This window comes from Rhodnius prolixus, unplaced genomic scaffold (assembly GCF_049639745.1).
Source record: "Rhodnius prolixus isolate KJV_2025 unplaced genomic scaffold, Rpr scaffold_11, whole genome shotgun sequence".
Classification (NCBI taxonomy): domain Eukaryota; kingdom Metazoa; phylum Arthropoda; class Insecta; order Hemiptera; family Reduviidae; genus Rhodnius; species Rhodnius prolixus.
This window is the reverse complement of record NW_027411625.1, coordinates 2152706-2168660: the sequence shown is the minus strand read 5'-3', so window position 1 is coordinate 2168660 and position 15955 is coordinate 2152706. Positions and strand designations below refer to the sequence as shown.

At 31.5% G+C, this 15955-nt stretch overlaps 2 protein-coding genes across 4 annotated transcripts in view; one reads left to right on the top strand and one right to left on the bottom strand.

Annotated features, from left to right (window-relative positions):
• The first annotated feature begins 20 nt into the window (after nt 1–20).
• On the top strand, nt 21–4208 carry LOC141459365 (uncharacterized). Its single transcript, XM_074138380.1, has 2 exons — nt 21–527; nt 2699–4208. The coding sequence occupies exons 1-2, from the start codon at nt 177–179 to the stop codon at nt 3233–3235; spliced, it is 888 nt and encodes a 295-aa protein (XP_073994481.1). The 5' UTR covers nt 21–176; the 3' UTR covers nt 3236–4208.
• A 6605-nt stretch (nt 4209–10813) lies between these two features.
• pyd (zonula occludens-like protein polychaetoid) overlaps nt 10814–15955 on the bottom strand; it is a 33785-nt gene continuing 28643 nt past the window's right edge. For all 3 annotated transcript variants that reach the window (XM_074137947.1, XM_074137949.1, XM_074137948.1), the window contains 6 exons: nt 14657–14914; nt 13418–13642; nt 12999–13228; nt 12705–12924; nt 11471–11748; nt 10814–11142 (listed from right to left, as the gene is read on the bottom strand). In XM_074137947.1, coding sequence (XP_073994048.1) covers nt 11136–11142; nt 11471–11748; nt 12705–12924; nt 12999–13228; nt 13418–13642; nt 14657–14914 — 1218 coding nt within the window. In that variant the 3' untranslated portion in view covers nt 10814–11135. The remainder of the gene's footprint in view (nt 11143–11470; nt 11749–12704; nt 12925–12998; nt 13229–13417; nt 13643–14656; nt 14915–15955) is intronic.

The window sequence follows — 15955 nt, the reverse complement described above, 5'->3', positions numbered from 1 at the left end:
ATAGTAAATCGAATTAGTTTTCATTATCAAAGTTTTCAAATTGTATCAGAGCAGTCTGAAACTTTGTTGCTTATACAACTTTAGTTGGTGTGTTCATATCGTACCGTCAAGTTGTAAGTAATATTTTTGTTGCAAAATATATTTTCAATTCTTTGGCTTCCAACAGGGACAACAAGATGGTGCTCTGGAGTAAAGAGAATGTACTAATGTTGATAAACGACTATGCTCGAAACAAACCTCTGTGGAACTGGTTTGACCTACAATACAGTAATAAACGTTTTCGCATGAAGATAATTCGAGATTTAGCCAGAAAATATAATACAGATGTTTTAAAATTGAAAAATAAATTGAATTCACTTCGGTCATCATTTTTTAAAGAGCATAAACGTATTAAGAACATGATAGCTGCCAAGATACCCTTTAAACCTTGGTATGCATATGAAGCTTTGCGATTTTTGAAGCATTACAAAACAAGAGCACCATTCTCTAAAACACAGCTGAGTATCATCAGACATCATGCAATCGTAGTGAGTATTTTATGTTATCTCTCAAACATATTCTCTCTTCTTTTTCAACCACTCTTAGGTTCTGATAAAAAAAAATATCACAAGTAACTAAAATAAGTACAATTCTGATTTATAAATTTCCTTTTGAATGAATTACAAATCTTAAAGACTTAATTAAAAATCCAGTGTCACAATAATTTAGATATCAAACACATGTAAAACCATCATTCAACAATTAGGATATTCTAATTTCATTTCCAAGAGAATAATTTTTGCTCACACCACTTTTTCCTATTATCGATAGTAGATATTTTTTATTTTTCATTAAACTAAATGTTTAGATGAATGGATGAATTACATTTTATAAATTTTATACTCGTTCAGGCCTTCTTTACAATAAGAGAACTTCAATATAGTGGTGGTTTCTCAATTAAAAATCAATTTATTATATATTTATTTTGCTTGACTAATAATATTATTTTAATTATGTCTTCAAGAGTTTCATCTTTTACCTACATTCGTAGTTAACTTTAAAAAAAAGAAGACAATTGCATATTTTTCGACCAAAACATACAAAGAAATAAAATTATAAGAAAAAATAAAAATAAGCAAAATACTCCTTTAGATAATTACAGATAGTACAAATGCAGCTTACAAATATACGAATAACCAAAATAAAAAGCCGAAATATGAAAATACAATTTATTTTATTTCATTTTTATTTCTTAATTTTGTATTTCTATTACAAATAAATCAAAATAGCATATACATAATTAATAAAATAAATTAATTCTCTTTTTAATTGCAAGATAGAAATTCAAATATCCTAAACTAAACGTCTCGAATTACAAAATATAAAGTAGTGTAGTTCATACAAAAATAATTTTTTTTATTTTTAAATAGTTGAATCATAGGTATGAGTGACTATTGTAATCCATGTTTCTGTCAGCTGATGAATCATTCATCAAACCTTTTAATGTAAACCCAACCATTTTTTGGGTCTTGCAAACCACTTTCTTTTTCGGAAATGTTATATAATTTTTCCTGTCAAAAAAAAAAAAAAGCCATGAGCCAAAACAAATAGGCTCCTAAAATTAACTAATTCTAGAATTTCCTAAAAATTAAAACAAAAAACTGCGAACAACATAGTCATATGGAACCAAGTTAGTAGGGCTCGAAGTTTTTGAGGAACACAGTCTCATCTTTTAAGGGGCAAGCATCCATCCATTCTCTCTGGGATTTGTTGCGGTTAAGTTCTTGAAGCACTGTTCTACATCCTTTTTTATCTTTCCTAAATTTTACTTATCAGTTACTCATCTAGCCTTATCAACATCGCATAATGGGTGCCCTAAACATGTCTCTTTCTTATGTCACCTAGATAATGGCGCGGAGGGAAGTACATTAAACTTTCTCTTCGATTTCACATAGAATACCCCCTCAGCACTACAGATACTCCCCAATAGTGACGTAAAATTAGTCATGTTTAGTAAGACATATTACTATAATATCGCATCTCTAAGTCTACTGAACTCATTAGTGAAATAAACTGGAATTTGGCTTATACACCCATTCTAAAAACTCAGCTTTGGTCAGTGTCAAAAAGTTTATTTTTAAGTTGATTATTTTTTATTTATTAATTTATTTATTTTTAAGTAATGCACGTCAATTTCGGTGGCTTGAAGCTGTGAGCTTTGTCAGTTACCTGAACTATTTTTTTTTTTTATGATTTAAGGCGCGTCAACATCTGAGGCTCCCGAAGCTATTTTCAGTGCACTGCCGGCCTCCGGACAATGTTCTCTCGTTACAGACAACATGTCCATCATCGGATAATCAGCTGTAAGAAACTCCTAGAAAGAGAAAATCTAAAGGTCAGCTGTTTCAAACCCGGGTCCTCCGCGTGAGAATCCAATACGCTAACCCCATAGCTAATCCCTTCCCTACTCTATTGTTATAAATCATTCTGGTATTACAAACTTCAATGGTTGGATGGGGCCAAAAACGATAAATTTTCTTAAATGTTCGAGTTTCGGCCACTTTTAATGTCCTTCTACAGGAACTAATGTCCAAAACATCGAATATTTAAGTAATAAATATATTCTTTTTGTCACCAGCCAATCATTAAGTTTCTATTTTAACAAACCTCAAATAACCAACTTATTCAATTTTAGTTGGTAATTTTTTTTTTTTTTTAGCCACATTTTGCAGAGAAGTCGGCATTTAATAATGAACCAGAGGCAGCAGTGAAAAGTATACTAAACTTGAAGGAAACATCGCACCAACACCAGAAAAATACTGACCATATCATGGAACCTGAATGTGTTATTGATGAATACGTGAATACTGATTTGGCAAATGATCATAGTAACCAAGAGGAGGCAGTTGTTGGTGAGCAGGAGAAGGAAAACAGTGATCAAGGCGGAAATGATACTGATAGAAATGACGTTCCAGAACATGAGGCAATTAATAATGAAATAAATGAAGAAGATGTAGAAGTTGCAATGCTGACAGAAAACGCTGACAACGTCAACCAAGAAACACAGACTGCTGAAGAACTACCGAAAGTTAAAGAGAGAAAACGTAGAAATGAAAACTCTAGTTTTGGCAAGTATCTAGCCAAAGAGCTAGATAAACTATCACCATCTACACAGATGTTTACAAAATGCGTACTGCAGTACAAGGTGTATGAAGCATCTGCTGGCCGTTTGAAAGATTTATTCAACCCAGCCTAACAGTCTAAGAATTAATATTTCACTCTATTTTGTTTTATCCACATTTTTACTTAGTTTTTTTTTATGTTTACATTATATATCTTAGCAATTTATGAAAGAAAAATTCACAGAAGTGATAATACTTTCAAGCTTAAAGATACGTTATTGAAGCTATTATTCTTATTATATTTTATGCATCCAACTTTATGGGCAGGTTGCCTTAAAATTTAATTTTGAAAAAAATTGACTTCCGGTTATTTCATAGAAAGGTATTGAATTGAGACATAGCAAATGACTACCGCTAAGGTAAATGAAAGCTGACTGCATTAAACTCTTTCAGTTGTTTGGGTTGGAATGAGGTCTTTCAAAGCCATTCTCACAAGATGCGTCCTAATTTTTTTAACAACCAGTGATGTTTGAAGTTTTAACTTTTTTTGCAATAATGGGTAACTGTTGCTTATTTTACCAAATCATGACGGAACTAATTTCTTTAGAACCGTTTATTAGTACCCTATTATTTTGGCGTTACTCTAAAATGGTTTATTTTTATGAGCTTTCATGAATTTGGAAAAACAGTTACCAAAGTTTCGGCAAACGCTTTAGAGAACATTAGTTCTTGTGGATTTAATTTACTTTAAAATAACAAGTGTAAGATTAAGCATCCATATCCAGAATTGGAAAGACTGATTTGTCCACCTTCTAGCCAAATACAGCACTAGATTTGTAGCCAAATAAGCTCATATTTTTGTCCTCTTAAATTTCATTTCAAAAAGTAAATACTACTTTGATTTCGAAAAACCCAGTTTGTAAGTTAAAGAATATACTTTCTAAATTAATCAAAAAATAGGAATGTTTACAAATTTAACAATAAGATCAAAAATCTTGGTGTACGTTGTCAATTAGATTTTAGCAACATATTATTTTAAATATTTGTAAATTTGTTATTAATCTAAAATCATAGATACTAATTTTTATACCATTTGTATATTTGTAATAATCAAATAAAAAGTTGCATTGCATGAATTTGAAGTGTGAACTTATTTTATTAGATATAATTATTATTTTTTTTTTTTTTTATGATTTAAGGCGCGTCAACATCTGAGGTTATTGGCGACCGGAGCATCTTTCAGTGCACTGCCGGCTTCCGGACAGTGTTCTCTCGTTAACAATACTGTCCATCACCGAACAATGAGCTGTAAGAAGCTGTAAGGGTCAGCAGATGGATTCGGACCCGGACCTCCGGGTGGGAATCCAATACGCTAATCGCCTCCCTATTAGATATTAATATTGGTAGATATTATTATTGGTATTATTATTATGAAGAGTTTGTAGGAAGTTGCAGTACAATAATATAGGGCCAAAAAAAAAAATAAATACCTTTTTATATTTAGTTATTTTGTTATGTTTTATATCAAAATTTAGTTTTTTTGAGGATTGGAAACATTAACAACTGCCATTTACAAGTTACTTTTGGCTTCCTTTTACATTTAATTGCAAATTTATTCTTCTAGGACTTTCCTTCAGCATTGTTACTTTTTCCTACTGTTCTAGATAAGTGTTGCGATCCTGTCAAGTTTTGGAACTTGAGTTTTCTCCGAAAATATATATTTTGAGAACTCTTCGTCCACAATAATAATTGTTTCAAATTGCTCTGTGTATGACTGTCTGATCACAGAAACTTCAAATTAATTTAGGATACGTTCCACTATCGGACCCGACAATAAGCTATGGGATGAAATAAGCCAACTGGAATTATCACTTTCTCTGAATCGATTTTTCACGAAAACATCTTTTACTATTCTGTTTAAACTTATCTTGATAATTGCACATATGTAATTTAAATTTTTATTTCAAATATTTTGTGAGGCAAATTATTATAAAAGCGCCTTTGCGTGAGAGACGCAGTAGCTTACCTATAAAGTGCCACTTCAGAGTTTAGCACTGCCTCACCATATATAAAATATTAATACGAATTAAAAAAAAAAAAAAAATTTTTATAGTATTGAGACCCTCTATCACTTTTTTTTCCTCAAAATCTCAAAAGCAGCAGTACTAATTATCTCATATTTTACTTTTTCTCTATCTATCTAAACATCTATCCAGTTAAGTCCTGTGCGAAATATTAAAGATATGATGTTAGGACAGAGGTCGGCAACCTATTTCAGTAGAGAGCCATTTCTCCTTAAATAATTTTAATAAATCTTACCAAGAGCCGCAGGGATGATAGATTGTAAAAAACTCTGTAGATCATTTGTATTCACAGATTATTATTTTGTGATATTCAATAACATTTAAATGTTTTATATATTTATTTTTACATATTGCAAAGTAAATAAACAAATAAATAATAGCTAAACCTGTTTGAATGAAAAGGCGAAATGTAAATGATTAATATCGCTTTCCTCACCACAAATTATAACTGCTTCCCTCTATAGTACCTGAAGGCTTAGTAAGATACGAAGCAGTAGTCGTAATAACATTAGCATTTTCTTTCAATAGCAATAATTCAAAAAACTCTTCAAAGTTTTGATGAAATCTCATAATATAATAAAAGCTCTCTTATAATTATCTCTTATTGGAAGGAAACAAGTTCTAATATCTTCTTCATCGGTCAAAAAATTTGAACACATTGAACTAGTTACATATTTTGGTATGATATAAACATCAAATTTCTAACATTACTTCTATTATCGCATTTGTTAGTTGATCACCTGCATTTTTATCATCTGAAGTGCATATCTATTTAGCTCTTCTTATAAATCTTACAGCCTCGAAGCACAGATTTGCAAGATGTATATCATTAGTTGATAAGTTCCGCATTAAGTCAGTGTGATTTTCAAGGTTTCACGCTGAAAGTTATTGCTTTATCCTCTTGTTAGCAGGGTTCTCTGTAATTGCTCAGCTAGTAGGTTCCTCGGTAATTGCTCTTATTACGAACTCTGCTGAACAATGATTTTTTTAATTTTAGCTCAGAAAATTTATTTAGCTATAAAACAAACCGTTTGCTGATTTTTGTTTCTTTTGAAAATTATTTTTCCAATTAAACTCAGCCTTTATTGCGCATTGTATTTGTAACTACTTTTAATTCAGAATGTTTACTTTTTTATAAATAAGGAAAAGAAAGCATTTTAAATATGTTTGATCACATGAACATAAACGTTTAAGAACGTAAGATGTATTGTAAAACAACTGAAGTGCTAAAACTTCATAAGCAAGATGTCTGTATTGCATTTAAAGTTGCATGCTTTGGGTCTAATTTCAGGATTTTAACTAAGAACAACAGAGATGTTGCTAATACTTGATATTGCAAGCGAAGTCCAGAAATTAATTGAGTATTAAAAAGAATACAATTTATTATTGTTGTTATAATTACAAAATATCTATATAAACAGAAATTTACAAGTAGTAAACGTTACAGATCATAAAAGTTATATCATTTAAATAGAAAATAGAAATAATAGTACAAATAGTTACAATTATTTACAATTATGAGATTACTAACATAACACCATAAACAAATGTGCAATTCTTATTACAAAATTATTTTTAAATACAAAATTTATTAATTAAAAAGAAAAAAAAGAGTACAATTCTGTAAATTAATATGGCAAATATAGACAGAAATATTATAGGAAAGAGAAAATTTCGCCAACTATGTGAATTTATTATTATTTTATTTTTGGAATAAGATTAAAATAGTTGCAAATATTATTTTACTTTCATCTCTTAATTTATTTTATTTTTTTTTTAGCTGAAAAATAATGCTCAGCAATTTTCTAAACGTAACAATAAGTTTAATACCAACGAGAGACTAAAGAGGTGTTATTGAAAGAAAGAATAAGTTACCAATCCATAGCGCTTCTAACGTTACAGCCCGAGGATGGGTCTACGAACTGATTAACGCTATAGGAAGACCGGGAGTAACAGCAGAATGTCCAGATCAGAGAAAGAAGGAGAATTACGGACATAGTTCTAAAGATGATTTCTTTTGCTATATGTTCTTCGAAACCGCTTTCAAATTGCGTTTAAGATCATCCTAATCCCAAGTGAGATTTATGAAAGCCAAATTCATTCTGGTAAGTAAATTACCAACAGACATGGGAAGAAGGTTGAGAGAAGCTGGATTAAGATCACGGAGAGGTGACCAGAAGATCTAAATTTCCTATTCAGCTTTGATGACGAAAATGACCGAAGTGCCGTGTATTATTTTCACAAGAGTGTCCCAATCCTGCCTTCAGTTATCACCAGACGGCAGGATGCAAACCTTTATCAGTCTGTTTGTTCAAAACTCCCTGTAACCAGTTATTAAGCACAAAAATGGAACAGGTTCATTTTTTATATCTAGTAATCGTAAAACTCTAGAAAAAACATCCATCTTTTTTATGAACCGTGAACAAGAAATATAAAACATTGTATATAAAACAGTTTTTTGGTGACACCCTACGCAAATGAAACTTTAAAGAACAAGAAAATTCTTTAATATTAATAATTTTCAAGACAGAATCACATATATTCTGATCATTCCTCATTCAGAATAAAGTTTTCTTAAAATAAAGAACTATGTTATTTCTGCCTAAATTAACCATTAGTGTAAAAAAATGGAATAAAATATTACCTAAATCTAAAATTTGTTTTGATTTACCACAGCTAATTTAAAAGATTTAACAATAATAATATCTAATGATCACAGCAATTAAAAAAATAATACAAATATTTTACAAATTACGATCAAATTTTCATAAAACTGGATACTCTAATAATATCAAATACCAACAAAAAATAATACATACATAAATTTAATTGAATTAATTTCCTGTAATAATAATTGTCTATTCAATATCCAAACTAAAGAAATATTGCACTATGAGCTGACTTCAAAAAGCTGACAATGGCACAAATAAAATATTAGAAAACAAAAAAAAACAACAGATAATTTCTTAATTTTACGCATTGCACCAGAAGTATTCCTAAGGTGGGAAATTGAACAAACAAGTCACGTAACTAACTCCTTGAAAAGAATTCGTTGTATTATGGGGGATCAAGAATATATTTACCTAAGAATACGAATATTTATATATCATTTCTTTTTATATTATATTTATTTATATTAACAAAAAAATATATATTTGTAATATAGAAAAATATGATGATGTTAAACATTTCTATTATTTAAAATGCAACTTAAAATATTTAAAAGGTCTTTTTTTTATTAGTATCACACAGATTCAAGAATTGTAAGAATGTCTAGGTGTGTCCAATAATTCGAAGTAAAAGTATAGCTATTTGACCAAAATTCTCATAATTACTTTCTTACAGACTTAAAAAACTACCAGTGTGGCCGTAAAATCTTGCAAGTAATATAAAGCATTTTTGGTGAAAGCTAGATTTGTAAAAGATGGGCAACAATGATTTTGACATTTATTGAAGTGTCAGCAAGTTTTGCAAAAATTTGTGTCAGTAATTTCGAGACTTACAAATAGTCTAGCAAAAGCGGTTTACTGAATACAATTGAAAGAAACATTTCAAGAGGGCGCCTAAACCTGAGGAATGGTGAGCGTTCAGATAAATCTTCAACTTGTAAATATAATGACTAATTTCCAATATTTAAAATTTTGACCCAAGCTTTCTTAGAGTTAACATGTAAATCTTATCTCTCTCTAATTTTTGTTTAATAAAGTGGTTTTGCTTCAAAAAAAAAGTCCCTAGTTTTTAGTGCAGTAGTTAAAGAAAGTATTTTTGATGTTTGGATAGTATTTTCTAGCGCTTCAATAAAGTTAGTGGTTAATTTTGTGGTTTTTCATTTAATTAATTTTTTTTTTTATTATTATTTTTTTTTATTTTGTGAAGAAGATATTACAAGTGTAGGACATTACGAATCAGGTAGTATATGTAGCAAAATTAAAAATAATAATTATTTAAACAATGAGATAGAAATAATCAAATTGGATCAAAATAAACTAGCAAATTACACTCATTCGCTGAATTGCTGGGAAATCATTTATTTTATAATAGTTTTGAAATGGTGGCTTAAATTACTAATGGAGCCTGAGAATAGAAATTTGAGATTATGTTTTGCAAGACCGATTCTTTAATGCAAAATAAAAATGTACCATAAAAACAGGAATTGTATATTATGTAGCTTGAAGGAATCAGATGACCTATTCCTCTTCTTTTCACCGTGCCCATCTCTTAACTCCTTCCGGGAGAAATATTTACATAAAATTATAACTGGTAGTGCGGAGCCTTTTATGTTATTGTTAACTGTGGACACCTTAAAAAAAATTAATGATACCTTTTTTTTCACTGTGAAAGCTTTCCATTTAAGGGATACTCTCATAGTTAGTTAAATATTCAACAATTTAACATTTAGTTAACATTACGTATTAGTTATCAAAAAGTGTGCTATTTTTTATTTAATTTTTTATTCATTTAATTTGTCATAACTTTTCTTTTTTCTTATTATAAAGTACATTGATTTAGTTCATCTCAGTATTGTTTGTATATTCTTTTTATTTATAATATATAAGAGGGAGAGAGGGAGTGAGAAAGAAAGACCGTATCATAATTTGGAATATTCTATTGTTTATAAAAAGTTACGTACTTTATTCTCTCTGTTTGTAGTAATCCATACTGTATCAACTTCACTGTTATATACATCTGTATTTAAACAGTTTTTAATAAATAATAATTATTTAAACACCTGCTCGATTCTTAAGACCACAACATATAGCATTTAAGCCCGCAAAAATGTTCATAATGAAAATGTTTTTACAGAAACTTGCTATGAAATGTTTGATACATTCTCAAACTATTGGGTAAAGAAATCCATTTCATTAATATGTTCGGTTATGCATTTCGTAAAACAAGGCTAAAAGTATTTCGTAGCGTTGGTAAGAACTGCACAAGCTTTTGGCTAAGGTTTATAATTAGATCTGCCAGGAAGCGGGTGTCCATGGTCTTCTTCTCTTTCTTGAAAGTTTTCCCCCCTTACCAAACTAAAACTTAACACAAGTTTCTCAGAACACCCTAAAAATTTCTATAAATGAATGGCTTTGAGCACACAACTAAACCAAGAATGAAGAGATTTGTTCAGACTGTGTAAAATTAATAATCTTAATTGCTACAACCAGTGGTCTGAGAAACATGTTTATTTAGCGGGCTTCGAGTATAAAAAAAGGTATGTTTTTACAAAAATGAGATATTTGCACACCCACAAACACTCACACGATTGGGCAGGCAGTAATACAATATGAACAAAAAAAATAATCTCAAGTTGCTTTCTAGAGATTCAGAGAATACAACACTATCCAACAGTCTGATAACAGATTTACTACAAGTTTCAATATTGAAATTTTCTCATTTCAATTTTAAATTAGATTATATTTTAAAATATAAGAAATGGCTGGATATAACCTTTCAATTGAAGACGCAAAGAACAAAGAGATTTGAAAAAAAAAGAAATGAGTTTAAATGAGTTTGGGCGAAGGAATACTCAATACCCAAATTGAGTATTCCTTCGCCCAAACTCATTTAAACTTATATATATATATAAGAAAGTTGCTTTAAGAAAATTTAATAGTTAGTGAAAATTCTGTCAAGTTTTGTAAATACGCAGCGATTTTATTTTTATAAAAATTTATTTGATGCTATCGTTTAATTTTATCCGGACTAGGAAAATAAAATTTGGTTAACATGATGTAATTGAATATTCATAAAGTGGACAATTTTTGCAAATTTTTCATCAAATGGACGGATAAAAATTGAAAATTTGGAAGTTTTGTACAGATTAATATATAAAAATCGGTGCAAATCGTTTTTAAAAAAACATAATTTAATATCTTACATGAAGACTAACATGTTACCTACAGTACATTATTTCACGTTTATCCTGGTGGCTGAAAGATGTACTCCGATCATCTAGTTACAAGCTGAAAAAAATAAAATCGAGTAAGAAAAACAAAATTTCTCACTGCAATGCTACAATTATAATGTAAAAATTTTCCTCAAACTAAACGTAAAACGTTTACACCAGATAAAAAATGTAAGCGACGGGGCGATATTAAAAGGGTAAGATACAAGTTCCTGTATGGGTTCCTGTTGGGTCCATGTTGCACACTGTCACTTAATGCCCCCTGTCTTCTCGTTTACAGCAATAAAACTTAAACTAAATTAAAGCTATGAACTCTTAATCAAAAATAGTGTATATAGCCATCAATTTCAATCTTTTAATTAATTTTGCTATGATAAATAATGTACCTTAGGCCATGTTCCAGGTAGTGATTAGGTTCGGTTGGCTTTTTGTACAATTCAAAAGCAGAACCTCTTTGGTCTGCCCGATGTGCCAGATCCAACCCAGATGGCTCGCGGTGGTGATGGCCCTGACGAGGCGGAGTCACCACGTTATAGTAATACTGGTGCCTTCTCTCCAGGCTGGACGTGTGCCCATTCATTTCATCAACTACACCACTAGCCACCGCTGCCGAACCACCAGATCCTCCGCCGCTAGGGTTATACTTTACTGAAGAAGAACTAACCTGGAAATCAGATGTAACTACTAAAGTACGGTACATTAGGAGGGCAATAGACAAATATTGCCTTCTGAAGAAACCATGTCATAAAGCCATGTCATGAATATGATGAGGTCTATTGCAAGAAACATTTGTAGAGGTTGTGTAAACTACGATTTCCATTTGGGTCAAAATCAAAATTTTCATCAAAATAAGGAAAAAATCCGTTAAGCAGAAGTGCGACTTGACTCAATGGGCTAGCAGTTTTTTTACCTCATACAGCATCAATCTTAGAGGTTTATTATAAACCCACTTTTTCAACTATTTTTCAGTACACAAATCACGTCCAATCATCATTTTGCAATTACGGCTCTACAATAATAAACAAAGCCTACGACTACGATCGAACGTCTCAAGCTTTTGTACATACACACTTCTCCTTCTTAATGGATGAAACGCTTAAGAAGTTCTGCTACAAAGGCTCCCTCCAACTTCCTTTGGAAGTCTTCGAACTTTTCGTGGGACATTTTGAAATTAAATGATTACTACTAACTGCTCTGTTATCTTAGCAGCTGTCAGAAATTCCTGTTCGCACAATTTTTAATGTAGCCCGTATTTATGTAGGTAGAGTTCGTGGCATTAATTGAAACAAAAATTTAAGAAAACTTTCAAAAATTTTCAATAGAATCTCCGACTGTTTTACTTAAGTTAAACAGAAAAAGTAAAAATTAAAACCTAAAAGATGTACACCTATCTTTAAATGAATTTTACGGGAAAGTTAATTTTTATTTCATTAAATAGTTACATTTTCATTTTCTTCATTTTCACTAAAATTTAATTTCAAAAAACAGTTTCCATATAATTCTGCCAGAAAATTGAAAAGTGTGATATAGATGTGCCCGCTATGGTGTCCGTTAGGAGAAGGTTTACTGCATAAAATTTAAAGTGGCCACAGACCATTTACGGTATGTGAAGAGCCCTACCCCATTATGGAGATGTGGAGAATAATCGTGAGAACCATAAGCCACTGATGCATGCTGATAACCGTTAGACTGGCCGTAGAACAGCTGCTGCGGTGGTCGGTAATTTTTAGGTTTCGGTGGCGGGATAGGCTTGTATTGCTGACCCACTGCTGAACCACTCTTACCCACAGAGCCTCCTTGTAAAGTTTTACTTGATCCATATTCAACCATTCCAGCTGGTCTGAAATTTATATTTAGTTGCATTACCATTATCTAATCGCATTTTAATGTAAATTAATTAGAAACACAACGTACCTATATTTAGGGTAGTCAGACGATTGTTGCTTCATTGGAGAATCTAAAGCCTTATTCAAAGGTTGCTGTGTGGATCTAGTAAATCTATAGGGATCGTGACCTCTCTGACTTCCAGTACCCCCACCGCCACTACCACTGCCGTTACAGGACTTCAAGTCATCGTGGGCATTGGGCCCCAGACCAAGTCGTTGCTGATAACTCTCGTACGAGGAGACACTGTCATAACTACTCTGTAAAGCCAATAGTACAAAAAGACTGCTGTTAAACATGTACAACTAGGTTTTTTTGAAGATTTTGTAGACAATAGTCTTTTTATTATAGGCTTTGTTGGAACAATTTAATTTTGCATATACTTAGTGCAGTTGGGTATTAAGAAAAGAAAGTTAAGAAACCTTATAATAAAGTCATTAGATTCTTACGGCCTTATTATTATTATGCCTGTCAAGCGATGATTGATTAACAGCGTTTATATAATTAGGCGGATCAGAGCCGAATAATCTTTCTTGGGCACTTCTCTGCCCGGTGGATCCTCGAGGAGGTTTCACAGCACGATCAATTCTTGGTGGTAATTCTGGCGGTGCGACTGTGGGACCCCCACTGCCTACACCAGACAGACGACTCTTCATTTGATCCTCGTAACTGCTCTAAAAACAAGAACAGTACATTATCAGTTAGCAATTAACACTAGGCTATTGAGGTGAGGTCTCTCAAGACATGTTTTCAGAACCAAGTTAAACTTTCTTCATACATAAATTCATTAAAAACAAATTTATCTGGATTTTAAGTCAAAAAACTGAAAGAAGGTTTGTGTTCTAACCTTTTAATATCATTAACGCTAATACAACCTTATGATGAACTCACAGATTTCTCCAGTGAGGTGATTCAAGTACAGTCCATTAGTAAAAAAATATTCAAAAAATAATAACAGAATTTTACTGGTTAGTAAACCCCCGCCCCGGGCATTAACTGTGACGCTATACAAACACGCTTATTACTCAAGAAAATATTTAAAACCTAGTATTGTCTATTCTTACAATTGTTTCAAGTCCGGATTACCTCGGATTTATAACGATCAAAGACACCAAAAAACAAAAAAAATTAACAAGATTGATGAACGTAAATCAAATCTACATGTACAGCGTACTATGCAGTAGATATCCGTCCGAAAACAGAAAGAAGAAACAAACTTTTTCGGAAGATCTCAAAACGTTTATTTTAAGGGAAAATTCAATTTCGAAAATAGTCCGTGATTTAAGACTGGTTTTAGACGAACAGTTCAAGCGAATGAAATCTGCGAATAAAATACACGAACCATTGGAGCAATATTTCACTACTTCAAAATTTCTGTCTTCTTTGACAAACTTGACAAAAAAAAAATTAAACGTCAAGATATTGTTAAGAAAAAAAAGAAAGATTTAATGACGAGGCTGAAACTACCGATTGCGCCCGAACTGTGTTACGTGTTGTAACTTGTGCAGTTGCAACTTATGAACGCACAACAAATCCCACCCTACTGCTCGAGCAATCCGTCTAAGCCAATTATTATAATCATTTTATTTTATTTGCAAAAATTAATTTGGCATGCAGTCACTGGCATGTAGCAGCCCTTCATTCTCAAGCCCGATGCTCTAATATACAACTTGAACAAAGTACAATACCTGCGAAGTATGCATGTGGGCACTCGGTGAATACGGAGGTGGCTGGTGATTGTAGTTCGGTGTGGGTGTTCGCTCATCTTGCTGAGTCGCCAAACTTGGATCTGAAGAACATTTCACCAATCTGTGTGCATTCACAGCAGTTGTACATACACTTCCGCCTACGGGTGTAGCTTCAAGATCAGATTCCGGAGAAGAAGCGTACGATAGTCGCAAGGATCCCATCGGAAACAGGAAATCATCGGCCAGAGCTTCCTCTGGCTGGTCATAGTGTAGGTTAATTTAAACGTAACGGAAAAACACACACAAGCAAGGATATATTTCGAATTTTTTAATTCTGAATTTCATTCAAAATTAACTAGTAAATAAACACAAATTCTAGTAGGTGAGAAACACATACAATTATTTCAAAATAAACAGACAAATAAAAATTAAGTATAACTTGAAAAAGAAAAAAAAAATATGTCCTATAACAAAAATTATAACTAAAAACGATAAAGTTATTAAATAGAAAATACTAATTAACAAATGAACAAGAATGCCTCGAATTACACGATTTATTAGTTTAAAGTGTCTTGCATTTCTTTAATCACATTCAATTCCTCTGGAAAAAGTGGACTGACTAACCACTTCTTCAGGGGCTAGTGTCCCTGCAGGGAAGAAATTAATAAATTAATATAGAAACTATTTTACATGCTTAGAATTTAATTGAATTTGTTTTTATTTGTTTTGGATAGAAAGACGTAAACTGGATGAGAAAGCAAATTATTCATGGAAATCAAGATAATAAACCTTTGATAAATGCAACACACAAATATCACACTGTCAAACAAAAGAGTCATTTGTCATCAAAAAAGTTTGGACAAAAAGCATGTTAGGCAGCTTTGACATTCTTTAGAAATCAAGTCAATGATTAAATATAGAAACATAATGATTATAAATAACACATGCCTACATTAGAGAATATAATGTACAGTATATTTTCTTATTGTTCAATATCAGATACAGTCTTTAATGAATCTTGCACTTATAGTTGCATGTAATTTAGAATGTCCGTTATTTAAAACTTTTTAGTTCCTAAGGACGAGGCAGTCATAATGTGTACACTATACCTGCTGGATAAATTTGAAAACAATAGTGAGAGAAAGTATTAAGTGGATGCCTTATTTTGGGTCACGGAGGAACTAGCTGACTCGCACACACCATCACTTAACCTGACATTTAAATTTTGTAATCCACGCTTAATTAACTCCTATAGAAAATGAAATTTAAAGAAAACGAAATTCTACTACCCATAAAATT

What these genes read in the sequence shown, in the direction of transcription:
- LOC141459365 (XM_074138380.1), top strand. Translation starts at nt 177, where the DNA reads ATGGTGCTCTGGAGTAAAGAGAATGTACTAATGTTGATAAACGACTAT. An exon ending in TCAGACATCATGCAATCGTA is followed by an intron (nt 528 to 2,698) that starts GTGAGTATTTTA and finishes TTTTTTTTTTAG; the next exon opens with CCACATTTTGCAGAGAAGTC.